Source organism: Poecilia mexicana, unplaced genomic scaffold, assembly GCF_051168715.1.
Source record: "Poecilia mexicana isolate PSO_F unplaced genomic scaffold, ASM5116871v1 scaffold_11, whole genome shotgun sequence".
Lineage (NCBI taxonomy): Eukaryota > Metazoa > Chordata > Actinopteri > Cyprinodontiformes > Poeciliidae > Poecilia > Poecilia mexicana.
In genome coordinates this window covers 22,584,503-22,612,487 of record NW_028263380.1, presented here as the reverse complement: position 1 = coordinate 22,612,487, position 27,985 = coordinate 22,584,503, and the positions used below count along the sequence as shown (strand labels likewise).

The window sequence follows — 27,985 nt, the reverse complement described above, 5'->3', positions numbered from 1 at the left end:
AGGATATTTGATACATACTTCTGACCAGTTGGTGGCAGTAAATAAAAATAGAAGAAGAGGAACCAAAAGACAGCAACACACCTAGCAACAGGGTCAAACCACTAAGATGAGAATTTCTGTCATCTCTCCATTTCAGCTCAATTCAGACGTTCTCAGCAGCTGACAGAACCGATCTCAAGCTAGGACACATTGGCAGACATTTTTATTCTGAGATGGGAGCGCTCTGAGAGAACTCTGGGAATATTTGTGCAATGTAAAACTTTTCTTGATATATCTATGCCCTGTTAAAAAATATTTCTAAACATCTTCACATAAACTACAAACCTTCTCATTTGTAAATAATCTGGATGGGATCAAGAAAATTATTAAAGAAATATATCTCAGTGACAGTTCATTGGGTAAAAATAAATTTGCATCATAAAAGAGAAACAACTTCAATAATTCTTTGTTTTATTCAGATAGAAAATACAGTTACATGAAGGTACATTTTTTGAAAAAAATCTCAACAGACCAATGAGTAGCAAACGTAACAATACGGTGATCTAAAAGATACTGCAAAGATTCTACGTAAACATCTAGTTGCATACATCACTTGATGATTTAATCATTAGAAAAAAGTTGGAAATACTTATCCTTTGTTCACAATGTCACAATTAGACAAAGAAAATAAAATCAATCTTTGTACCACCAGTGCAAATACAGTAGAAAATATTTAGTCATTAAAAGCCCTCCAAGTCCCAAAATACAAATAAAAACCCCTTAAAAACTAGAGTAAAAACTTTTAAAGCAATAATGTAATACAGACTTCAAAAAGTAATTAAACACATTCATGAAGCATTGTAAAGATCCAAAAGAGAATAACTAAACTTCCCTTATTCATAGAAGAGTACAAATAGCTTATGCAATCTTGTAACAAACTTGACCTGCTTGGCTAACTCAAAGTACTTTTAAATTGTGAGTTTGATTTATTATTGATCTACAAAAAAAAACCTCACACTGCAGTATTTGTTCTTATTTTGAAGTCTTACAGTCTTTTTTTCACTTCAAACTTTTTTTTAAATAATTTGTTGTCTTTTGTTGGGGGGATTTTAGCAGATTTGTCAGAAGGAAAAAGATAATTTTTACATTAATGCATCACAGTGTAACGTCCTCAACTTCTTATTTGTAATTAGCTACTGGCATCTTTACTGACTACTTTGTCTCTAGTGTTTACTACACGTTCCCAAACATTTAGTAAATATATTTATGAGAAAACCTATTTTTTTATTCCTCAGATAACTTTATATGTTAGATTTTATAGATCTGCTTGGGAACATGACTTATTTCTCATTATTTTTGTCATATTATAATCTGGCTCCAAACGACTGAGATGGCTAATTAGTCAGACTCGTTTCTTCATCACTCTGATTGTTGGAACTAGGAGATGAATCTGCAGGAAAAAAAGGTGATTGTTTTATTATTATTATTATTATTATTATTATTATTATTATTATTATTATTATTATTAATAATAATAATAATAATAATTATTATTTATTTATTTATTTATTTATTTATTTTTTACAAAATGTGCGCAGCAAAAGTTTCAATTTGTGTAAAGTTACTTACCATCAGCACCAGAATCTTGGGATGGAGTGGTTTGTTCTAAAGAATACACAGAATATGTTCATGTTAAATCAACTTCTTCAACTCAATAAGACATATTTTCCATGTCTACTTCATCTAACTATGAGCTTCGTTTTCTTGCTCTGTGATGACAAAAGTGATTATCTATTCTATACTGGACTTTATTATGAGAACGTCTTAGTGGCACATAGTTTTAATACTCAAGTAATCCAAGCAGGGAAAAAAGTGGACGTCTGTCATGATAAAAACAACTCTGAATAAAAAAATAAAACTAATTCTTACTGTGGGTCCTGAAAACCCTCTCAGGTGAAACAGTAATTTACACAATGAAAATCTGGGCTTTACACTTTGGGATTTAAAAGAAATTTCATATAAAAATAAAATTCAAAAGTGTAGAAAATCATGGGGTGTGACTTGCCTGATCCAGAGGAGTTCTCAGAATTTAGACCTAAAAATAAAGATATATGTTAGTACATCTTTGTAGCAATAAAGAGCTCAGTAGCCTAAAAAACATCTTAATCTGCCTGACACTTGTATTTTCTACAGAGAACTAAGGTGATTCACAAAAGGATTGGCAAAGAAATAAGTTACTTACTTGGATTAGAAGCTCTGTCTGCAGAGGAATCTATAAATATAAAAAAACATTTAAAACATTCAACACAGAAATATTTATAATTTCCATTTTTTAGTGGAAATGTAGGTCTTATATTTGTAAAGCAGAGGGAATGTGGCAAAAAAATCTGACATTGTTATATGTGTCAAACCTTGCAAATAAACATCATTCTTACTGAAATTATTACCCTCATAATATGGATCTATATATTTATCTTGCAAATTTTAGCAAAGTTATGAAACCTAGCGATAGGTATTTAAGGGAAAAGTAAATTTGTTTGAAAATCACATGTGTTAAGAACCGTAAGTGTCCCCTGTCTGACAGAAAAGGGTTTTGAATGTGTTATGGAATAGTACTGTATGACGGTTCTGAATTTAAAAAGGTTAATGAACAGAAAACTTACCATCATCAATGAGGGGCTTGTTCTCATCAGTGCTTGCATCAGTGACTGGTTGACCTACATATAAAGATTCAAGCACAAACAGTAAATACAGATCGACCTACTAACTGTTTTTAAACATATGTACCATACTAAACAATAGAAGCATTTTTTTTAAATGTCTTATTTTAGGTGTATTAACATCGTGAAATCTATTTTTATTATTGTATTTGATTTGATTTAATTAGTTACATTTGTTTAGTAAAGTTACGACAGCTGACAAAGTGTTGGTAAAGGATTACACAAATTGCTTTGAACAAGAGTTGCAACTTTAAAACAACCTATACATAATTGTTAAAGGGTCCCAGCATTGACCAACATGCAGTAACATTTGGTTGACTAAAACTATACTGAAACAAAAAAGAAAAGAGATGACTTACTTCAGACTTAAATGTAATTTTTAGTGTAAATACTATGTCTAAAATATTAAAATTTGCAGTCAAAACTAAAGGCACTTTGTGTAAATTTCTGAATTTGAAGGAAAAAAAGATTCTTGAAAAAATAAAATAAAATTACAAAACAAAAATGTTGTGTTCTAATATCAAACAACTGTTCAGTGAGGCGGAAGCTCAGAAGCTTGGAAAATGCAATGCTGAGAAGGTGAATGGTTCCCATGGAAAATAAAGGATTTCTCAAATATGCGTGAAAGAATCAAGGCAATACTCTAGGTATGTTTTTGATAAGGGAATAACATTGTAACACAATGTAAAGCTCAAAAAAGTAAATTTTACATAATACTGCCCCTTTAAAACAGTTTGTTTACTTTCTAATTTAAAAATCTTCTTTTACAAACTGCCATTTTAAAATGTATTTACTGATCTGAATTAAAATATAAGAGGACCAAGCTGAATTGAAAATAATTTTTTACATAATTTGCTCCACAGCATTTTATTGAATAAATAAACATGATAAAATGAAATTGAACAAAAAAAAAACCACATACTTTGCTCCTCAGCTGGTTTTGCGTTTTCCTCTGTAAACAAACATCAATTAAAAGACAGGACTTATGTTCTAGTATCTGTTTTCTATATTTGTATGTTTCCAGCATGAAAACCAACATTTTTCAAAGCGTTTGTTTGCCAGAGTTACACCCACAGATACACAAGACATGAAGATAAAACAGTGGTCATTTTTTTATTGTTGTTCCACTTCTTATTGTGTGCTGTTTTTTATGTTAAGCATACTGACAAACATTTCCATTGATTCTGTTCAATGCTCCAAAAAAAAAATAATAATAATAATTTATACTTCATCTAACTGTGAGCTTCTATGTTTTACCATGATGCTCTGTTCCAAGTCAAGAAATTATCTATTCTGCTATGGACTCTATTAGAATAATCAGTTAGACCCAACAGAGGTTCAGCATTCAAGACTAATCAGAGCACAAAAAAAATGTCAATCTCAGTCAATTTTCATTCTGATCATGTAAAGCACTTGCTATAAATATGCTATAAAATACATTTACTTTACCTTTTAAAAGATCTGATAAAAATAATCCCTGTTATATTATAAACCGCAATTTATATGAAAAGTCTCTGTAAATATTTTTTACACTTGAAGTGTTATAAAAAGTTGCAGAAAATCAGGGGGTGTGACTTACCAGACCCAGTGGTGACCCCAGAATCTAGACCTACAAATAAAAACATACATTGGTATGTCTTTATACTTATAAAAAGTTCAGTAATTGAAAAAAAAAATATTAGTATTTCTGGCACTGGTACTAAAATAATTTCCTAATGAATAGCAGAGAAAAGAAGCACTTACTTTCATTGGAGGTTTTATTTTCAGTGGAATCTATTAATGCAAAAAACAGTTATTCAAACATTCAGCAACAAAATGTTTGCAATTCCTTTCCATTAAAACAAACAAAACAGAAACTTACCTCTGTCCAGGAGGTGCTGGTTCTCCTCAGGTGTGCTTGCATCAGAGGCTGGCTGATCTACACAGAAAGAGTCAAGCACAGACAGTAAATACAGAACTCACTACTGCTAAATGTTTTTGAATATATGTACTTGTATATCTTCAAAACAGAAACATTTATTTTTAATCTATAATTCTGGGTGCATTCCCATTGTGCCATCTCTTTTCTAGTTATTTGATCCAATTTCGTTCAATAATTTCCCAACAGGGTGGGGTGGGTGAAGAGACGGGCCTTCCACCTCCATCTCCCATTACAGGTTTGGTTGAATTCTGTAAATATTAGGATATTTCTCTGCAATTAGAATTACAAACTACTTTACTGAATTAAATGGAAATATAACTAGACCCCACTAAATTGGAAAATATTTCACAGAATTAACTCTACAATGACTTACTGTGAATTTTCACAGTATAAATCAACACAACTTAGTGAAAATGACCAGAAATATCACTTACTTTGTCTCAGGAGATTATCTTTCTCAGCTGGGTTTGGATCTTCGGCACTTTCATCTATAACAAATATCGATTATAAACAACATGATCCATGTTGTTTATGAAACAACATAAATCGGATATATGAAAACCTAAGATTTTCATATAAATGAAAACCTATGAAAATCTGTTTCATATATTCTTATTGTGACAGCATCAAAGAATTAACAATGTTGAAAGATGCCATTTGTTTGCCAGAATTATCTGTACCCACAGATAAGCAACACATGAAAAATAAAACAGTTCATTTTGTCAGACTTCTTACAAGGAGTTGTTTTTATTCTGAACATACTGATGAACATTTCTACTTGACCTATTTTGATATGCTTTAAAATACTTTTGACCTTTATATAACTTAATACTTTAAAAAAACATATTTTGCTATTTCTACCCTGTCTTCTTTTGGTAGTGATGAGTAAACTAATTAGCTATCCTATAATGGAATATATCAAAATGATTAGTTTGACCAAAGACTTCAGTTTCAGCACTTAAGATTATCCAGAATGGAGCGAAGGAATAAATGAATGTTTGTCATGTTAAAACAACTCTGATCTAAAAAAAATGTCACTGTACTTCATGAAAACCATTTTATATGAGTCACTTATTTACATCAACGTTTATGACACTCTATGGTTTACACTTAAGGCTTTACAGAAGATTTCAGACAGAACATTGTGTGTGACTTACTAGATCCAGAGGTGGCCACAGAATTTGAACCTACAAATAAAAACATGTAATGGTATATTTTTGAAACAATGAATATTTCGGTAATCATAACAACCAAAGAAACCTTACAATGTCTGACACAGAGTACTGTTGTGTCTGTGATCAACAAATGCATTGCACATACAAGAAGAACTTACTTGAATGAGCATTTGCGTATTCAAAGGAATCTATTAATACAAAAACATATTTAATAAAACATTCAACAAAAAAATATTTGTTACTCATTTTCTTCATACTAGAAATGTTTTACCACTTAAGTAATTCTTAGCAGTGAGTTGCTCACCATGCTACAAGTACCAGCTCAAGTGCTTATTTAAGTTTGCTGGCTTCCTATTTTTGATATCTTTTGTTACAACTTGGTGTTTAAAAATTACTAAATTGATTAAATGAATAGAAATGCAACTGAACCAATATTATTTGGAAAATATTTTACAGAATTAACTCTACAACATTTGGTTGTGAAGTTATACTGTTATAAATAAAATCTTTTTTTTTTTTTAATTGAACAGAAAATACCACTTACTGTCCGCCAGCAGATTAACTTGCTCTGCCTGTTGTACATGTACACCTACAAATAAATATCAATTATAAACAAGACTTTTGAAGTACCAACAGTTTTCTACATCTAAGCTGCATAAAAACAACATTCTTGAAAGAGTTTGTCAGAGTTACTGTCTGCACCCACAGATATACACATGACAGCAAGACAAGGTTTTCTTTCTTTGTCACACTTATATAGGTAGCCATTTTTATTTTGAAAATACTGAAACATTTTCTCTTGATTCTGTTCAATTTTACAAAAGGGCAACATTTTCCATTTCTATCTCGTCTAACTATGAGCTTCTTTTTCTAGCAATATCCTGTGACATGACAAGTAGATATCTATATTGCAATGAACTTAAGACATTAGTTAGACCAAACAGATTAAGTTTATTACTCAAAACTAATCAGAACTGGGACTGGGGATAATTGAATATCTCATCTTAAAACCATTCTCATAAAAATTTGTAATTATGTTTCCTTAAAACCCTTTTATTAAAAGTTAATCAGTTGTCTTAATACATCTAAGTGTATATGAGACTACAAATTTACATTGCATGATTTTTTCAGTTTAAAAAAATTTATGGGTTTGACTTACTGAAGTTGTTCACGGACTCTAGACCTAAAAATAAAGACATATGTTAGTATATCTTCTTCCTCAACAGCTCAGTAAATTAAAACATTTTAGTATACCTGATACTTTTACTTTAAACAGAGTGTGAAGGTGATTGATATATAAATTGCAAAAGAAATAAAGCACTTACTTGAATTAGGTGATTTGTCTTCAGGGCAATCTATTAATACAGAAACTTTTATTAAATCATACAGCAACATACAGCTATTTGTACAATAAATCCCCCAACTTAATAATCACAACCTGATAAGAAGTGTCCTGAGAAGTTAATAGTTTTAAATAATGCTTTGATATAAATAGATATCCTTTACGACAAAAGGACATGGTTTATTTTAAATTAGCAGTGTTTTAAATAATCAAAAGAAAATCTACAGTTTATTCCTTTAAACATGATTTAAATAAATGTTTTCTTTGAAGAACTCAAGCCTATAAACTAATGGCCTGATCATGCTGATTTTCTGAAATGAAATAAATTAAATATTTCATTTCATTCTTAAAAATGAGTAAGTGCTGGGAACAGTGATCATTAAGTGGAAAAGAGTTTTCTATCAGAGTCAATCACCTTTATGTCTACCTGTGATTTTATAAAGTAAGGACTGTGAAGTGAATATATTGTTGGATATATACATCGTTATATCCAACAATATACCTTAACCCACTTAAGGTCTGGGCCTTAAGTGGGTTGCAGGTGTTTGGTTGATGTGTTTAAACTTCATGTCTGAACACGTCTCCATCTTTAATGGTGAGGGTCATTGGTTTGTCCGGTGGGCAGCAAACAGACTTGTTCAAGCTTCAAGTTGAGTGGAAAAAGTGTGCTTTGAGCTTGTTTGTGCCTGTGAAATGACCTTTCTGGTGGAGGAGTTAGCCCATATTAGTTTGGATCCCTTTAAGAGTATGGTGCTGGGGTTGTGTTGTGGGTGTGGCTCTCCTTGTTTTGTTGGCGATATGTGATGAGGAGAAATTGCAAAGCAGGGATGTGACCTTTTGGTGTTGTGGCGATGTTGGCTCACTTTTGGTGTTAGTCACTTATTGCTTACCTGACTCATGTGGTAACGTTTTGTGGTAGTGGACCACTAGTTGCTGTGACCATTTGTTGGTTACTAACAGTTCAGATTTGGTTGGATTACTGGTTTTTGCTTTTGCGAGTGGTAACTGGGTGAATCCATTTTGAGTTGACTATTGTGAACCTGTGGTAGATCGTTTGTATGTCAGGTCTGTATTTTCGTATGTGATTTTCTCCTCTGGGTATTTCAGAGTCGTTGAGGCACCAGTGACATGTTCTGTTTTAGCTGCTCTACCATAGGCACAGCAACTTAACTTTTTTTTTATTTGTGTAACTAAACTGTGGTGTTTAAATTACTGTATGTGACTTTCAGTACAATTTAGCAATTTACTTTTTCATTAAAAGTTAATCAGTTATCTTAAAGAATATATATGAAACATCCAGTTAGGAAACAAAAGGGATATATCTTCAATGGAAAGGGCAAATTCTTACCAAGTCGGTTTGTCCTCAACTTCAGGTAAATAAGTGTCCCACCAACGGCTGCAAGCACGACCAGAATAGAGACAACAGCAGCAATGACAATGCCTGGATTTCCATTGTCTTCATCAATGATGTGATCTAAAACAAAACAAATTTCATATTAGTTTTAATTCACTTTCAGCATATCTGTGGAAATAAATGTGTGACCATTTCCACTATAGAAAAACATATTAGGAAAAAATAACTTACATTGGCGTTAAAAACTATTTTCCACTTTACATATTCAATAGTTGTTTTATCTTAGATTTATTTCTTTCAAATCAAACAAATTGTATTCTCAAAAATAACCACAGTAAATATAAAATGCAATTTTTATTTGTAAAGTCATGACTTTACAAATAAAAATTGCATTCAAAAGTGCAACAAAAAGTTTCTCACCCCATTCCCTCTCAATGTGAACATCAGTGGCTTCATGAATGACTTCACAGGTGTAGGCAGCAACATCAGACTTCAAAACCTCTACATAATCTCTTCTCTGGAAGGTGTTGTCATTATTTGGGCGAACTCCATCGGTCTGAACCCCGTCGTCTTTAGTAAGGATTCTGTTGTTTCTTCTGATCCGCAGAATGATTTCTTTTGGATAGAAGCCCGTAGTCAGACACGTCAAAATTGTGTTCGTCTCCACTTTGGCCTTACGAGTGAACACATGCACTTTAGGTTTAGCTGGTGAGACAAAAATGTAAATGTGTGTTGATAGGGTAGTCGATATTTAACACATATAGCAAAAATATTAATCGCTAATATTTTTCATAGTAATATTCTGTCATTTAGACACCTAAAATATAAAAGGCCTTTTCTTATTTAAAGCTTCTCTTCAATAGCAGAAAGTTACACACTTTTGTACACCTAATTTGTGTGTACAGTGTACATCGGTTTAAATGACATGATTTTTTAAATATATATATTTAGGTGAATTAATACAAAGATGTCCTTACAAATTATACACAGAATAAATCCAATTGCTACAAGATCATGAAGCAAACTATTTAAGTTTTGAAACAGCTGATGTCTTTGCTTGACTTTGGTCAGGATTCTTTTTAAGTAAATCTAAGCAAAGCATACTGTTGGCACAGAGCTTATGAAAAAAAATATATACACACAGGCTTTTTCAAGCTGCTCTTTCCCAAAGTCTCTAAACTTGCTCATCCATTCCATGCACTCCTTCTCCAGGTAGCCCTTGGTGTATTCCTTCAGCACCTGGACCTCATCCCACTTCCTCTTGGTTTCTTCTGCTGCATGAATGGGAGCAACCCAAACCTGTTTGTCATCATCAAAGGACAGAAAGTCGCTTCCGTCATAGTTGTACATGTCCATCCCACGGACAAACTTCATCGTGCCATCAGGCTGAGTTTCACCCTCACAGCCATGCATCCACTGAAGAATATGAGTGTCTGTAAGAAAACACGAGATAAAAAATGAATTATACATCAATAAAAAATTATTTTACAGTCATAAAAAGATTTAGAAAATTAATAAACTGTTATATCTTGTTGCTGTTGTAAGAATCTTGACATTTAGATTGGACGTGTTTGCAGTAGTCGCAACTTTAATGTTTTTATTACTGACTTTAGGTATCCTAAACTCCTTGGATCTCACCTGTGTTATTCTGTCTCATTCGTTTCATCAATATGTCGATGTTGACCTTGAACCATTGCTGCTTGCTCTTTCTGGACTGGGTGCCTTTCTCCCAGTACTCTGGTTCAAGATGCTGTTCCATCCAGTCCTCTTTGGGAACTTTAACTTGGTGCTCACTGTCATAGTAGTCAATCATCCGGTTGTCCAGTAAACCCATGGCAGTGAATTCATGCAGCCCTGGGAGATTCACTGGCTTGGAGAAAGCTGTATAGATGTAAGTGAGGGAGTGCTTTTCTGTAAGACAAAAAAATAGAAAGATAAATTGTGCAAACCCTCAAATTAGTATTTAAGTAGAACATGGGTCAAGATCTTTGGATCAAAATGCTTTTGGTATTTAGCCATTTTTTCAATTCAAGTTTAAACAGTCAAATTTTATAAAGGTTTGTTAAATAATCACTCACACACACTTGAACTGATATTAGTTTGACTTGGGGACAATCAAGAAATTTTTTGCATAATTATTCTTTTCTGAATGGTCATGCTTTCACATGCTTTCTCAAGACTCCCATAAACTTTATCTATCAGATTCAGACCCTCACACACATGGTCATGGGAAGCTAACATTAACATCTGGAAAGAAACCAATAGAACTGAATCCTTGTTGCAGAATAATAGCTTATTTCTCAATAAGTTTGGAAAGTTGAAGCTCTATGGCACCTGAGAAAATACTTTCAACGTGTGCTACTAAAAATGTAGTTTGTCTTTTTGAAAAGTACAGTACACTTTCTGTTTTGTCGATGTACCTCTTCAGTGTTATTCTGTCTACTTTTGCATTCTTTGCTGTTGTTCCAATACTTCCCTTCGATAATTTCACTGGTGATTCTTTCAAGAACATCAGTGGCTGCCATTTTGACTTCATTTTTCCCCCACACATAAAATATACACTTTTATTGTTGGTTTATGACCTCATGTTGTATCTCATACATAGCACAATTGATATACAAAACAAGTTTTACAATATCTACTTTGATCGAAACACAATTCTTATTAAACCTGTGATAGACTAGTCACTTTCAACAGTGAAAATGTTTTTTTAGGAAATAGAAGTCTAATCACTTTACTCATAGGTTCTTGCCTTCACAAACTTCATTAAATGATGCCTTCCTCCTAACTATTTGGTCACATGATCAGTGTTTTTTACCGTTTCATAGCAACAAGGGGTGGCTAAACTTACCCCAGTCTCCCCTATGTGACTCCAATAAATAATACATGAACAGTTTTTTTGGTTTGATACAGAATCAGCACCTGTGATATTTTGTAATTGTCAACCGGTACAAACATTGAAATTAGCTATCAATCACTGGAAATAAGTTTTATTTTAGAATCTTAAAAAATAATCATACATAGCTTAATGTAAATATATTTGAGATCTTAGAATTGTATTATTGCTTTTGTCCATAATTCATAAAAATGCTTAGTTAACCCTAAAACTCAAAAATGAAGTAAGCAGGGATTAAATGGCAATTCTTAGGTATGGAGTAGGTAGAATTGGAAAGTCACGAGCCAAAACTATCTTTGGTGGAAACCTATGCTCTTGAATTGTTTGCCTGATTTCACGAGAGGGAAACCTATTCCTTAAAATTTAAAATAGCAGTTTAGAATAATCTGCCTCCTGAACCCTTGTGAGAGATAGACAATAGAGCCATCTTATAAGAAGACAAAAACAAGTGATGCCACAAAGATTGAGATTTTTAGCTGCAATAGATCTCAGTTTAACAGAAATCTTGTCCACTCATGCAACTTTGAATAAACTTAAGTAACCCTTTTACGGTCAGTTCCTGTTGTACTGGTTAAGGGGATTTTCAATGTGATTACATAATTTTGGGTTTTGTCTTCATGACACGTACGGATTTTTGAAAATTATCTTCATGTTAGGGCAGAAACATGTTATCTATAAACATTTTATCCGAGGACATGACAAGTTTTCTTTACACAAAGGTCATGCTGAGAAAGAAAAAGGAAGCCTTTAACTGGGTTAAAAACAATGTTCCCAAACTAGAATTATCAAAACTTTACAAAGATTAAGTAAGGTCAAATAAAAGTTGGCCCATGTGTTTCTGGAAGATAAAAAGCTACATTTGAGTCCTAATTAAGTTAATAAGTGCCGTTACTTTTTCCCACTACATACTTACTATTTTGTATGAAATGTTTGTTAAAAAAAAAAAAAAACATTTGTTGACTTTTTCAGAGAGAAAAAAAGTAAAACTAACATATGTATATTGCTGGGACAAAAGAAAAATAAAAAAAGTTTTGATGGCACTCATGTCAAAACCATCCCAGTAATGCTGTCTGACCACATTCAGCCAGACTGCCCCACCTTTAAGCTGTTTAACTGAAACTATTTGAAAGGACAGATACCTTCCTGGAACATTTTATATAATGGTGAACAATGTTTGTTGGGTTTAAGTTTTAAGTATATATTTTTGGTCTTGTACATAACAAATCTGCCATAACCATTCTACTTGTCTTAATGTTCTCCTCATATTCCAAAAGCTTAGATAAGTCAAAGATTAGAGTTCATTAACTAATTTCCTTTTAAGTTTTCACCTTTTAGAATTTTAGATTAACTTTATTAGCCATCTATCATGCATTCTTAATATTTGGTATTTAACAATAACAAAAGAAGGAGCTTAGGTGAATTGTCTGATTACCTGGTATTCCTTTCTAAACACAGGATTCAGGTTTCTAAATTATGAACTAAACACATAGCTAAATCTCAACAAACATATTTTAAGTTTAATAGAATACAATGAGTTACTAAGACAAATGTTACAAGCAGTTTTATTTTCACTTTTAACAAATGCACTTGAATTTGTCAGTTAAAATAAAAAAAGGAAAAAAAAAAACAAAAAAAAAAAATACACTTACCGCAGTTGACCATTGTTCCCGTCCCCAAAAGGACAAAAACAGCCAGGAGCGACATTCTGAACCCAAATTAGGTTCCTCTCCTCGGGGTGAACTACTTATGTCCGGCTGTAGGACGTTTCTCCTCTCAGTGTTTGTCCCAAAAGCTCACCTGTTAGACTGGTTCTGTTTCTTGATGTTGCGTTACTCCTTCAGCTCTGTGCCTTTAGGGACCGTCGTAAATCAGAGAACTTTCTTACTTCCTTTAAAATAAACATAATGTTCAACCACTTACACATCTACCACAAAAATAAACAGCAATAGAAATTAAACACAGTAGAGCAGCTGCTTTTCAACACATGCCACTTTGATCAAAGACTTCAAGATTTTGCATTAAAATATATTTTATTGAAGATATACAACCATAAGTCACTCCAAACTGTATACATTTTTCTAGCAACATGGAAACTTCTGTTTTCGTAGAAGTCAACTAAACCACAATCAAAAAAAGATAATTCATGGATGACAAAAATCATAAAACTGCAAATCTTAAAACATTCAGATTCAAAGCTCAATTTTAAGCCTAATTTAGCAAAATTATAAACAAAATTAGAATCAATAAATAATTATTAAACAAAAAATGGCAGTTTGCAAAATGTTTTGGGTTTAACTCCTACAATATTTCAGTTCTCCAAAATTGTATTGCAACCAATTATCAATCTGTGGATATTTTTCCTAATTTATTAACATAAAAACAATTAAAAAGACAAAGAACCCCAAACACCCAAGTAATCTACAGTAAGACACAAGTAATTGAAAAACACACAAAATTAAATTTATAGTCAATTAAAAACATTTTCAAATATATCCAAACAAATACAGATACATTTGAGTTTGACAACTATTTTTCAAAATCCTTTTCTAATTGTTGTCTTATTAAAGTGTATCCAAAACAGGTTTGTATTTATTTCTTTACAAGTTCACATATATTTGATGCACTTTCATTTTATAGCCATTTTGGAACCAGATTCATCTTGATATGTACAAAAATAACAAGAGAGAAACTTATTAAAATGGATAAAAAGCAAAAATGTTTTGTGATAATTAAGGCAATATGACTTAAAAATGGGACCTCAGATTTTTTTCATACACCATCCGATTTTAATGTATTTTTCTCATTTCTTTTATTAAAAAGGCATTACAAATTAAGCTAAGTATTTTCAAAAACTTGCTTTTATTTCAATCATCCTTTCTGGGAGTGGACCTGGACTGACTAAAATACAAGCGGTAAATCATGCTTGTAAAACAAGATGTTTGGCACTCGGTGGGCTGATTTTTCAGAATTACAGAAACCCAAAGAGTACATCGATTACACACAAAAAAAATCCAGATCCAAAAATAGAAAATCGGATTACTTGATCACATTGATTTATTGTCCAGCCCCAATAACAATAACTACAATTAGCTTTCTTTGGTACTTAAATATCATTATGATTGGATATGAAAACATAAAAATTGTAAAATGTGGCTCATTTGCTTTTATATCAGAAGCAGTTTAAGTCGACAGAGTTCAGGCTCAGAAGAAATGTTCCGATTTACAGAGAGCAGTGAACGCTCCACCATGTCTTTGAAGATGGGGTTGTTTTTACAGTTACCTACTTCCTTGTATTGTGTAGCAATAATAAGCTCATGGCGCACGTTTAATTTCTCTGTTTTTGTGGAGAACTTTAAATGTTCCTAGAAACTAAAGAGTTTATTTGAAACGTTCCACCCATCTAAACCAAATCGGATTTTACTCCCCTAATCTGGCTGCTAATATCAGTCATTAGTCATCAATTCAGTTAGCCAAATTGTGTCATTGTTTGCTACATTTATCATATTTTACATCTGAAATGCATGACCTCGTTAAAAAATATATAATTAATAAGCATATTCAAATTTTAGTACTTTAAAGTTTCCAGGAGCCCATTTGAATATTTAGCATTACCGTATTCAACATAAACTGCTTCTTTCCTTGAGTTTTAGTTTCCTCAATTGTAAATACATTCCAGTTACATTAGCATGTATTGACCAAGTTACTTATCTAATGTAACAACCCTCAGCCTATGGAAACATAGGTTATTCAATTATGTGATTGACCTTGAATATCTTTATATATCCGTAACACATTTACTGTACATTATAAAGTGATCTAAAGCCTTTCTGAGCTACCATCACAGAGTAATGTTCTGAATTTTCACTCGATAGTAGAAAAACCACAACCATAATGAAGGATGCATTCCTGTTAGTGGTTCTGCATTTGAATATGTTTGAAGCATATATACCGTATTTTCTGCACTATAAGGCACACCTAAAAACCTTCAATTTTCTCAAAAGCCAACAGTGCGCCTTATAATCCGGTGCGCCTTATATATGGACCAATATTGAGCCACAACAGGTCTAACAACTACGGTAAGCAGACGCCGACTTCATTTTCGTCTGTAGAAGAAGTGCGCGGTGCATGCTGGGATAGTTGTCAGAATGCTGGTTTGTAATCTATTAATAAAGTTTGACTGACCTATCTACCTACCGACCGTCTATAATCAGGTCGTCTGCAGGTCATTTGGCACCACGTTCTCCATGAACATGCTGTGGGTGAACGAAGAAGGGTGACCATCGTCCGGCCACTCCCCGGCCCAGTTGCGGAAGGGTCTCCTCGCCGACCTGAGTCGGACTGTTTTGTTGACATTCCCGTTAGTGCAGCTCCATCTAGTGGATGCATAACGCAACTCCAGCCACTACTGTAGCGTCTATTCTATGTGGCTTATAATGCGGTGCGCCTTATATATGAAAAAAGTTTTAAAATAGGCCATTCATTGAAGATGCGCCTTGTAATCCAGTGCGCCTCGTAGTGCAGAAAATACGGTACATGTAGAAATGAAATGTAGCCCCATAAAGAAGTGAAATGTAGCCCAATAAAGTGAAATGTAGCCCAATAAAGAAGTGAAATGTAGCCCCATAAAGAAGTGAAATGTAGCCCAATAAAGTGAAATGTAGCCCCATAAAGAAGTGAAATGTAGCCCAATAAAGTGAAATGTAGCCCCATAAAGAAGTGAAATGTAACCCTATAAGCTTGTGCTTCCCCTGCTGTTTAGAAATATCTGCTATGAAAAATACCAACACCTCAGAGGTTCTCCTACTGATCTTAGAAACAAATGAAAAATTACTGTCTAGAACAAGTTCTGGTATCATTTCAAGTCTAGGCATGATTTGTCTACTTTCTACATTCTACTACTCTTCAGTCAGTTACTTTGAATTATTATGAACAAATATTTTGCGTTTATTTTCATTTGCTGGTCAGCTTGAGAGAGCATTTTAATCTAAATTCATAATTTTATCTTATTCATTAAGTTTTTAAAAGAAATGGTTTGTGTTTTGTAAGTTTCAGTTGATTTTTGTAACATTTTCACTTTGAGACAGCTCCTAATGAGTAACACATATGGAATTTAGTAAGCTTCCCATTTTTAAAATGCTGTTACAGCTTTAAGGAAAGTTTTTCACAGGAAAAGCTCTATAGTCTTATAGATTTGAATGCAACAGCCCACTCGAAATTTGGTAGTTGCTGAAATGACGCTCTGCTAAACTGAAGTTGAACAACAAATCCACCTGCTAAGGTATCCAAGTAACATTTCAAGCATCAAATTAACAGCATGATTATTGGCCTACATGACAAAGCAGCTTAAAGAATAAAAAGCATGTTTTTTAAACACACGTAAGAAAAATCTATCGAACTGCAGCTTCCCTAACTACAAAGAGCCTCAGAGGCAAACCAGCAGAATAAAAGTGCTCCAAGTTTCCATGTCATGGGTTAAAAATATGCGCCAAACTGGTTATTCAGGCTGCAGCGACGTTTGCAGTCATCTAACCAGGGTTCAGATGATCATCACTTTCCACTGAACGCTGAATTACTTGACTGAGGAGTCTGCCTTTAATCGCTGGATTCTTTGGCTGTTGGGACAAAATAATAAATCTTTGTTCAGTAAATGTGAATTTCCCTGATTTACATAAATACATGGATTGAATTTTTTAGGTTTTCAGCTACCAAACTAACAGAACTGCATTTAAGCATGAATACCAACAGACTCCCCTTTTACTTTTGGATTACACCATGAAAAAAGACAGGAAGGTTTTCTGTTCTTTCAGAAATTAAAGTTCATGCAGCACAAGTTATGCTATGCCTGTCAGCATTGTGCAGTACTTACAACCAGCTCCAGAGTCATTCGTGTTAAGAGATCCGTCTGAGCCTGAAAACAAGCAGTCAGAATAAAATTCTGGTTTTACTGGTTTGTATAAAAACTTTGACATAATCTCTCTGTGTCTTACAGATACACCATAAGCCATTATATATGCAAGAGCACTCTTGAAGTAATTTGCTCTCATCAAGGTTTGCTGGTTCAGTTATTTTCTGTAAATACTTAATATGGATCTTAGTGGTACTTACTCTTTTTATCCGATTGTCCAGATGAAATCCCACTTTCTGCAAGCACAGAGAGAAATGTTGAAAGAAAATGTCATATTTAAATGTTTGTGATCTTACAAAAAAGTCAGTTTTCCCTTTTATTTTATCATTTATTATTACATTACAGATTAAAATAAAATAACAGTTAAAATGTTGTTGCAGGAGTTTGGCAGGCTTGAAAAGTTAGACTTTTTTTCCACAAAATAAGTATAAAACCAAAATAACTTTATAAGTCAGATGCAGATGCACTTTTCTCTAAATACATATACCTTAAAGGTAAAAAGATGCTAAAAATTTTTTGGTTTTTTTAATGTTATTTGTTTTTGGTGTCTCATTTAGATATAGCAGCTTTATATTTGAAACAAATAGGAAAGAGTGTCACAAAAAATGAATCTTTATTGAATTGACATAAGTAATATTCAACCTTGGCTGCCGTTGTCTCCATCTCCACCAGTGGCATCTGTAAAGAAATTGTTTGCAATCATGAGTGATTTCAATATAGGTAGGACAGATAATATTAATGATCTTTAAAACAGGGTGGTAAACAACAAGAAAAACATTTTAAGAAGTTGGCATTATTATAATCCTCAAAGAAAAACCTAAATCAAAAGCTTCTGGAAATGTTTATCAATTAATGTGTTTTTTAGCTTTTACAAATTGCCATTTTATGATGATCAGAAAAACTGCACTGAGTTTAGTTCAGCTGAGCTGAATTCAAAGTAAGTTCATTTGAAATGGACGTGTTGATATTTTACCTGTAATATACACTTAAATTACTTTTACTGAGAAGAGCTGATGTTATATGAACATATTATTTCAAATACAGGGTTTCCTCCAGTGTGGAGGTGCGGGTTGAGGGAGAGGTGAGAATGATTTATCCTTGTGGAAAAAAAGAAGTATGTGCTGCTTCTGCATCTCAACATGCAGCCCAGCGCATGGCTCTCTGTCTGCAGCAATAAAGTGGACCTATGTGGTCCTGGTTGGCTGGTGCGTTAGTGGTTAACAAACCACCGCTGTCCACTAATCATGCAGGTTCAGCCCAGAGAGGAGCTTTCGCGCTCGTCACGTAATCACACATCAAGCTAATTTATATTATTTTAGTATTATTTTTCCGGTTACACTATCCATCAAATCATAGCAAATGCTTTGTCCACTTTGTCCACCAGAGTTAGTGCGCACGGCAGCACAGAGATCTGAAAAACCTCGTCCCATAAAGCTCAAGCAACCAAAACAGTTTCTGTGCCATTTATTAACAACTCAACAAACACAAAATGGAAGAGCTACTAAAGCCACATTACCAGTATAAAATTAAATCACCTGTTTGTTGCACATGTTTACATGTAGTGCAGTGGATTTAGCTCATCATGCAGGGTCAGTCCAAGGCTTTATGAGGCCTTGAGCAGAATTTGACTTTGGGGCCCCTCTTGCTGCTAAAAACATCAGGACTTCTAACAGCTTGTGTTAAATTTAGTCAAATCTGGGAGAGGTGGAGTAGTTTAATTGACCAGCCTAAAAAGCAATCACTTATAATTGCAGTTTATTGATTTGTATTTGTGAAAAACCAGAGCTCAAACTCAGAGCTTCAGATTGTAGCTGTGGTAACACAATCTATGAAGATTGTTCTTTGAACATTTACAAAGTAAACTTTCCAGTTCCTTAAAATCTTGCATCTAAATGTTAAACAATTAAAAATATTTAAATTTATGTATGCTGAAACCATTAAATCAAATTTAACAGCATTGATAATCTCAACAGACAAATGTTACATTTATGTATCTGTGGTGTGTAAAATAATTATTTCATTTATGGGGCCTCTGAAGCCCTGAGGGGGGCCTTATGGAGCCGCTGACTTAATTTGGATTAAACAGAAGTGCAAATAATTGATATTCATTCGGTGTCCCGACAATCAGGCTTATCAAGTTTTCTGGGGGAAACCCTGAAAAAAAGAGTAAAAATATACCTTTATTTCCATTCAAGAGGGGTTTTCCAGCTCCATCATCAATTGTTCCTGCACAGAGGAGTACATATAAGGTGTAAGAAGATCAAACTGCTTGAAAATCAGTTCTTTTCTTTATTTCCATCCATCTATTGTTTACTTTCAATTATCCTTTAAGGGTTACTGGTGCTTATCTCCAGCGGTCATTAGCATAAACTAGGAACATTTCCCAACTAAATAAACATGCCGGCTAGGTAATAATGTATTGCTATGTACTACTAAAAAAAATAGATTTTCAATTTTAATGTACTAGTCAGCTGACATTTATTTAATGATTTATGGTTTATTTACTAGCAAGAGCTGTGAATTGATATCTCTACCCAAATTAGAAATTTTGGTTGTGATTGAGAAAATTGATGTCAATACTATGTTGAACACAAATGGGGAAAACTTTCCCATAGCTACAATTTCCACAGACAATGCACTATTGCAGAATCATACAGAAATAAACCAAGCAATTAAAAAATATCCCACATACCATTGCTTGGCTTGTTTTGGTTACCATTGGTTTCTGCAGAAACAGAGATGCACACATTTACAGGCATGGTGACTAAACTTATTTTAAGTTAAGTGTATGAGACTTTAAGGTTTACACTACAGAATTTGTAAGAGATTGCATACAAAACATTTTTCACTGTACGAAATTAATGGATGTGTCTTACTGTGGGTGGTCACAGACTCGAGACCTAAAAATAAAGATATACGTTAGTATATCTCCTTACTCATAAACAGCTCAGTAGACTAAACAAACATTTTAGCATACATGACATTTGTATTTAAACAGAGTGCAAAGGTGATTGACAAATGCATCGCAAAGAAATAAAGCACTTACTTGAATTAGAGGATTGGTCATCAGGGCAATCTATTAATACAGAAACATTTATTAAAACATTTAAGAAATTATTAGTATCCTAAATCCACAACTTAATAATCATAACCTGATAGGAAGTAGAAAAGAAGTTAATGGTTTTAAATAATTCTTTAAAATAAATATGTGCTATTTTAGAGAAAAATTAAACAATTCTTTATGAGCATTGATTCTTTTTAAATTAATAATATTATATATATTAACAATAATATGTTGTGTTTCCTTGAAACACAATAATGATAAAGAATATTTTTTATATTGACGTTAGAAGATATAAAACCAAAACAAATATGAAATCAATATATTATGCAGATATTTTATGTTATTTAACCAATTATCAAGAACTACATTATCTCTGCATATAATTCATGAAATTGAATGTTTGAATATGGGTATGAATATGATCTGAAGGCTTCCAGAGTTTTCCTTGTGAAAACCAGAAATTAAATCTCGATTTCTTCATTAACCTTTTTGTGTAAGTGCTTCACCCCCACAATTTTTGTTGGGAGTGAAGCTTCAATGGATCAAAAACCTCAGTATGAACTTAAAGTCACATGAAGAATGGAAATGGAAACTAGTCTGGTATGTAATGATGGACTGTTTAGCCACTCAGTATGACTTATGATATCTTGTAAAATAAGTAATAAAACTAATAGACTTCTGTTCCTGAAAGAGATATTTAAAGTATCTTTTTTTATCTGTGTAACTAAAAGACTATACAGGTGTTTTTTAAAATAGTGTAAATGTTACTTTCAGAACAATTTAACAATTATGTTTTAATTTTTTTTTCTTAAAAATGAATCAGTTATCATCCACTGAGGAAACCAATCCATCCTCTTTAGTTAGAACTCATTTCAATAGATAGAGGGGGAAAAAATCTTACCAAGTCGATTTGTCTTCAACTTAAGGAAAAGAAGAACCAAACCAGTGACTATAACCACAACCAGCAGAGAGAGAGTAGCAGCAATGAGGATGGATGTATTTCCTTTCTCTTCAACACCAGCTGGATCTAAAATAGAACAAATGTCACAGTAGTTTTAATGTGCGGCCATTTTAACTACAGACAAATTAATTAGAAAAAAACAACTCATATTGTTGCAAAAACTACTTTCCTCTGTACAGATATATTTTGATCATTGTTTTCTCTCAGATGTCAGTATTTCAGATCAAACCAATTTCATTTTCAAAGATAGCCACAGTAAATATAAAATGCAATTTTCATTAGTAAAGTCATGACTTAATCCTCTGCTCTGGATAACAGGATTCAGTTTCCTTGGATACACTTTACTGTCAAACCTGCACAATTAAGTAATAACTTAAACAGAACCTGCCAGATAACATGAAGTAGGCTAAAAGATAAAAAAAAAGAAAACATAAAACCATAATTTCCCACTCTAAAGAAATTCAACACTAGAATTTCTTCATTTCTAAGATTTTTCTGAGATATGTCTTACCTATGTAGGTTATTCACAAAGAACCTTGAGAGTTCTTAACTTGACAAAATGTTAGAAGTAGTGAAGATGACTTTTAGTGAGCCTAATAGTGTCTTAAGGTGAGAAGATGGTGGAAAACCGACAGAGAAAAGATAGAGATAAAAAGGATAGAGCGTTCAGCAGGCAGTGTTTCTTTCCTGTTTGGTTTATGAATCCTTTATGTTGGTTATTTCACCAGATCAAAAAAGCTTATGAGCAGGTCATGAGTGAATTGCTGACAGCAAGTAATTTCAAATAGATGACTGGCATGAAGTCATGACAAATCAGAATGATAATGAGGATGTAAGTAAGGAGCAATCAAACATGTTGATGCTTAGCTAAATGTAGCCGTGTCATCATCATGATACACTTTACTTAACTCAGTTTTGATTCAATAATGGGTTAATTTCTACCAACTGATTACTGGGGGCATGTTTGTTTTTTGTGTCGTATTTTGTTTCTCCTGTCAACCAATCACAGCCCCCAAAAAGCAAAATCACATCTAACAATGAGGTCAACCACAGCTTCTCAATAGCATAAAAGTTTCTGTCATCTCCTAGCTCACAGCTGCTCTCAGTGGCTGACTAAATATATATCAGATAATATATATTTAAACAACCAGAACATGAATAGATGGGCTAGCAATTAACGCAGTAGAAATGCATTTAGTATGACAGAGTTGTTGGATGAGACTATGATTTGGTCAACCACCCAACAACACTGCTTTGATTTTAAATAAACAAACTGACATATCAAAAGTGCAACAAAAAGTTTCTCACCCCATTCCTTTTCAAGCCACTCATTACTGGCTTCATGAAAGACTTCACATCTGTAGGCGGCAACATCAGACTTCAAAATCTCCACATAATCTCTTCTCTGAAAGGTGCCATCATGATTTGGGAGAACTCCGTCGGAGTGAACCCCGTCCTCTTTAGTAAGGACCCGGCCATTTCTTTTGATCTGCAGAGTGATTTCTTTTGGATAGAAGCCCGTAGCCAGACAGGTAAAAATCGTGTTCTTCTCGATTTTGGCCTTACGAGCGAACACATGCACTTCAGGTGGAGCTGGAGAGGATATTAGAAACTTGTGTTGGTAAGATGGTAATAATGGAACAATGTCAAAACACATATGGCAAAAATTTCAAACACTTATATTTTTCATAGCAGTATTCATCCATGAGATAATTTGGACATTTTAAATAAAAACAGACATGTCTCTTTTACAATTTAAGCTTCTCTTCAACAACACAGAGGTATACCCTTTATGCACCCTAATTTGTACATAATAGTTTTAATTGAAAGCAAAATAGTTTCATTTTGTAAATTTCTAATAGCAATCACACAGAGATGTCCCTGTAAAGCATTCACCTGATAATTTCTTTTAAATGTTCTTGTAGCAGAATATGAAGGTCTTTGTAAACAGCTGAATTTTTGTTAGATTTTTTTCTGTAATTTCTTTTTTTAGTAAAGTTAAGCGAAGTGTATCATTGGTACAGAGATTTTGAAAAATAAAACAAAAGCATCAAAGCCCAAAAATGTTTAAAAGTTATACATACAGGCTTTTTCAAGCTGCTCTTTCCCAAAGCCTCTAAACTTGCTCATCCATTCCATGCACTCCTTCTCCAGGTAGCCCTTGGTGTATTCCTTCAGCACCTGGACCTCATCCCATTTCCTCTTGGTTTCTTCTGCTGCATGAATTGGAGCAACCCAAACCTGCCTGTTGTCGTCAAAGGACAGAAAGTCGTTTCCGTCATAGTTGTACATGTCCATCCCACGGACAAACTTCATCGTGCCATCAGGCTGAGTTTCACCCTCACAGCCGTGCATCCACTGAAGAATATGGGTGTCTGTAAGAAAACATAGGAGAAAAAAATTAAAAACTAAGAAATAAAAGATTTTATTTCTTCGGTTTTTAGACAAATAAATATTCTGAGAACAGGATGCATCTATCTACCTGTGTCATTCTGTCTCATTCGTTTCATCAATATGTCGATGTTGACCTTGAACCATTGCTGCTTGCTCTTTCTGGACTGGGTGCCTTTATCCCAGTACTCCTTTTCAAGATGCTTTGCCATCCAGTCCTCCTTGGGAACTTTAACTTGGTGGTCACTGTCATAGTAGTCAATCATCCGGTTGTCCAGTAAACCCATGGCAGTGAACTCATGCAGCCCCGGCAGATCCACAGGTTTGGAGAAGGCCGTGTAGATGTAAGAAAGGGAGTGCTTTTCTAAAATACATATAAATAGAAGAACAGGTTTTAATTTAAAAAAAAGGCTTGTGAAAAACTGAAAGTAGTTATGCTCTGAACTAGTCATTTAATGGAAAATTGTCTTATTGTATAGATGTTTTGGTCAAAGTCACTTAGGACATGGCATGGACCGATTACTGGTATCAAAGCTGCTAAGTATTTATGGCACACCATAAACGAGCTGCAAATTAAATAAAGTGCAAAAGTGACTGGAGTTTAAGAAACCTTCTACAGTTTTCTCTCAAATGACAGACAAAATTCAATCATTTGGAAATATTACCGGTTATGGTGCTAAAATTTAAAGTGCCAAGCATAATGCAAGTTCCCCCTCTCAAAGGCCAGGTTACTTTAACCTTGTAAAGAATACTACATACTGAAACTAGAAGGTATTTTATATATTCAAAATAAATAAACTAAAAACAATAAATAAAACGGAAATAAATGAAAAAAAACATACAACTGAAACCATAAATAAAATGGATTATGATGTCGCTCTAAACAAAATTTCCCTTCATAAAATATAAATAATCAGAGTTGGAATTACTGAGCTCATTTTAATTGATCGTAAAATTGATGGATTAATTAATTAATCGCTTATGGCAATAGGCTTAGTAGCAAACGCATCTATGTTAAAAAGTATTCACTAGAACGTAAAATAAATACTTTGTCACATTATAACGTGAAAAAATATTAATTATAACATGAAATGCTACAGTTTTCTCTTTACTTTGTTTCAGCTTTCGTATGCGGTTCCAATGAGGAAGTTCTACAGTCATACCTCATGTCAAAGTTATCTAAGCAATGTTGTTTGTCTACATGGCCCTTTCACAAACTAGTTACTTACCAAGTTCTAGAACATGCTTTTATAATTTAATCTCACTCTATAATGTGGATCATAGCATCAACTGTCTTAACTTTAAGGCGTTTTGATAAATTATATTAAATTTCCCAGATATAAACCCTGGTAACTTTATGAAGTTGCTAATTACAACTGATTCCTTTGGACTGGAAGTTAACCTTTTGACATTAATCTCCTAAATACAGAATGCTATTTAGTTAGGGTGAAACACTTTTAACAGTATATCACTAAAGTATTTAATTAGTAAAATCCCTTTTGTTGTGTGTTGAAGTACAACCCCTGGCAAAAAGTATGGAATCACCAGTCTTGGATGAGCACTCATTCAGACATTTCATGCTGTAAAACAAACTCAGATCAAAAACATGATACAATATTAAGGTCGTTCCAAAGTGCAACTTGTTGGCTTTCAGGAACACTCAAAGAAATGAAGAGAAAATATTGTGGAAGTCAGTGAATGATACTTTTATTGACCAAGCACAGGGAAATAAATATGGAATCACTCAATTCTGAGGAAAAAAGTGTGGAATCACTCAAATTGGAGGTAGAAAAAAAAGGACACACCCAGTCTATTTCCTTTCCCTAAATGGACACCTGCCCCAGATTAGATGTGCCCGTTAGTGTGCAGTTCAAAACACCTGCAGTCATGACACCTTGGAGGGCTGCTGGACGAAGTGGAGTGGTGAGAACCATGGCTCCAACAAGAGAAATGTCCCTTGAAACAAAAGAGAGGATTGTGAAACTTCTTGAAGAAGGTAACCCGTCACGCATGGTTGCTAAAGATGTGGGCTGTTCACAGTCAGCTGTATCCAAGATATGGACCAAATACAAACAGCATGGAATGGATGTTAAAGCCAAGCGTACTGGTAGACCAAGAAAGACATCAAAGCGTCAAGACAAACAACTTAAGGCCATTTGTCTTGAAAACCGAAAAAGTACAACTAAACAGATGAAGCATAAATGGGAGGAAGTTGGAGTCAATGTATGTGACCGAACCGTAAGAAATCGCCTAAAGGAGATGGGATTTCAATACAGGAAAGCTAAACGAAAACCAGCATTGACACCTAAACATAAAAGAACGAGACTCTAATGGGCTAAGGAGAGGCAATCATGGACTGTGGATGACTGGATGAAAGTTGTCTTCAGTGATGAGTCAAGAATCTGCATTGGACAAGGTGATGATGCTGGAACTTTTGTTTGGTGCCGTTCCAGTGAGATTTATGAAGAGGCCTGCCTGAAGAAAACAACCAAATTTCCACAGTCCTTGATGATATGGGGCTGCATGTCAGGCAAAGGCACTGGGGAGATGACTGTGGTTAATTCTTCTATCAATGCACAAGTTTACATTGACATTTTGGACAGTTTTCTCATCCCTTCAATTGAACAGATGTTTGGTGATGATGAAATAATTTTCCAAGATGACAATGCATCGTGCCATCGGGCAAAAACAGTGAAGGCATTCCTTGAAGAAAGACACATTCAGTCGATGTCATGGCCTGCAAATAGTCCAGATCTCAACCCAATTGAAAACCTGTGGTGGAGATTGAAAAAAATGGTCCACAAGAAGGGTCCAACCAGCAAAGCTGATCTGGCAACTGCTATCAAAGAGAGTTGGCACCAAATTGATGCAGAATACTGTTTGTCACTCATCAAGTCCATGCCTCAAAGACTGAAAGCTGTTATAAAAGCCAAAGGTGGTGCAACTAAATACTAGTGATGTATTTTGAATGGTCTTTTGTTTATGCGTTTTTCATGATTCCATACTTTTTTCCTCAGAATTGAGTGATTCCATATTTATTTCCCTGTGTTTGGTCAATAAAAGTATCATTCACTGACTTCCACAATATTTTCTCTTCATTTCTTTGAGTGTTCCTGAAAGCCAACAAGTTGCACTTTGGAACGACCTTAATATTGTATCATGTTTTTGATCTGAGTTTGTTTTACAGCATGAAATGTCTGAATGAGTGCTCATCCAAGACTGGTGATTCCATACTTTTTGCCAGGGGTTGTAGATAAGGTGCTATCAGTTACTTAATTTGCCGCTAGTGCTATAATTACACAACTGGCTGCACAACCCCCTCAAAACAGCATTTTTCTATTATTGTTTGATGTCTTCTTGTTCCAAAGCAGAATATTCAGGATTTTGAACCATTACAAACCGATGGGTAGATATTTATTTTCACCACTGATCATAGTGGCTCCTTGTTCAGAGACTCACACTTTTCGACTTTTTGGATAATAGCTTCCCACTGATTTCAATGTGAATTGAAGAACATAAATTGCCCCCAGACTTATGGTTTTATTCACATTCTACATATTACATTAAAATCTATTCAAGGTTCTTTAAATGCACTTGCAGATTAAATTGTTTTGGCATATTTATAACTTGAAAGCAGCTAACATACCCCAGTGACGCATACGTGTTTTCTAACCTTGTGTCTTCCGCATACTTCAAATTGATCTTTGAACACTTGATTTACTGGTTATAAATGACCTCAGTGTGAAAACAGTAGTGCTGAACCAGAAAAAAAAATACCTGAGATATGTTGGGAAGAGCTTATAAAAGGACAGGACGGCGAACGCAGCGGCTTTGTGTGCTAATGAATATGCGCCAGACTTACCGCGACAAAATTCACCTTAAAAGTTCTGGTGTCGGTTTATTTTAAACTGGGTCGACACAGAACAATTGGACTTTACTTAATATTAGCAAACGGGTCTAGTTATTCGGTAAATAACACAAATTTGTCGACAGAATACTTTATTTTTTTACGACGTCACATCTGTTTTTAGTTTCACTTTTAACAACAGCGTCAACATGTCAGAAAAAAAAAAAAACAAGAATATTACCGCTGTACACCGTGACTGCTGTCCCCAAAAGGACAACAAACGGTAGAAGATGCATTCCGAACCAGAATCAGGTTAAGTTCTTCAGCTGAAATGTATTTCTTTTGGATTTTTTTGTTATTTCTTTTGCCCGGGATGCCTCGTTGTACTCAGCTTCGAAAGGCTTTCTTCCTCTGTTGAGATGCTTTTAGG

At 33.9% G+C, this 27,985-nt stretch overlaps 1 protein-coding gene across 4 annotated transcripts; it reads right to left on the bottom strand.

Moving 5' to 3' along the window:
• Positions 1-433: 433 nt before the first annotated feature.
• On the bottom strand, positions 434-27,985 carry LOC106929973 (H-2 class I histocompatibility antigen, Q10 alpha chain-like). Of its 4 annotated transcripts, none has more exons than XM_088010417.1 (20): positions 27,797-27,982; positions 10,130-10,402; positions 9,634-9,924; positions 8,912-9,196; positions 8,486-8,611; positions 7,121-7,150; positions 6,955-6,978; positions 6,340-6,384; positions 5,954-5,983; positions 5,778-5,807; positions 5,055-5,108; positions 4,561-4,617; positions 4,443-4,472; positions 4,279-4,308; positions 3,622-3,651; positions 2,643-2,696; positions 2,222-2,251; positions 2,045-2,074; positions 1,609-1,644; positions 434-1,429 (listed from the first exon to the last, which is right to left on the bottom strand). In XM_088010417.1, the coding sequence occupies exons 1-20, from the start codon at positions 27,849-27,851 to the stop codon at positions 1,374-1,376; spliced, it is 1,596 nt and encodes a 531-aa protein (XP_087866543.1). In that variant the 5' UTR covers positions 27,852-27,982; the 3' UTR covers positions 434-1,373. The 4 variants fall into 4 exon arrangements, with proteins under 4 accessions (XP_087866543.1, XP_087866542.1, XP_087866544.1 ...); XM_088010416.1 differs by lacking the exon at positions 27,797-27,982 and adding an exon at positions 13,037-13,209; XM_088010418.1 differs by lacking the exons at positions 5,055-5,108; positions 27,797-27,982 and adding an exon at positions 13,037-13,210.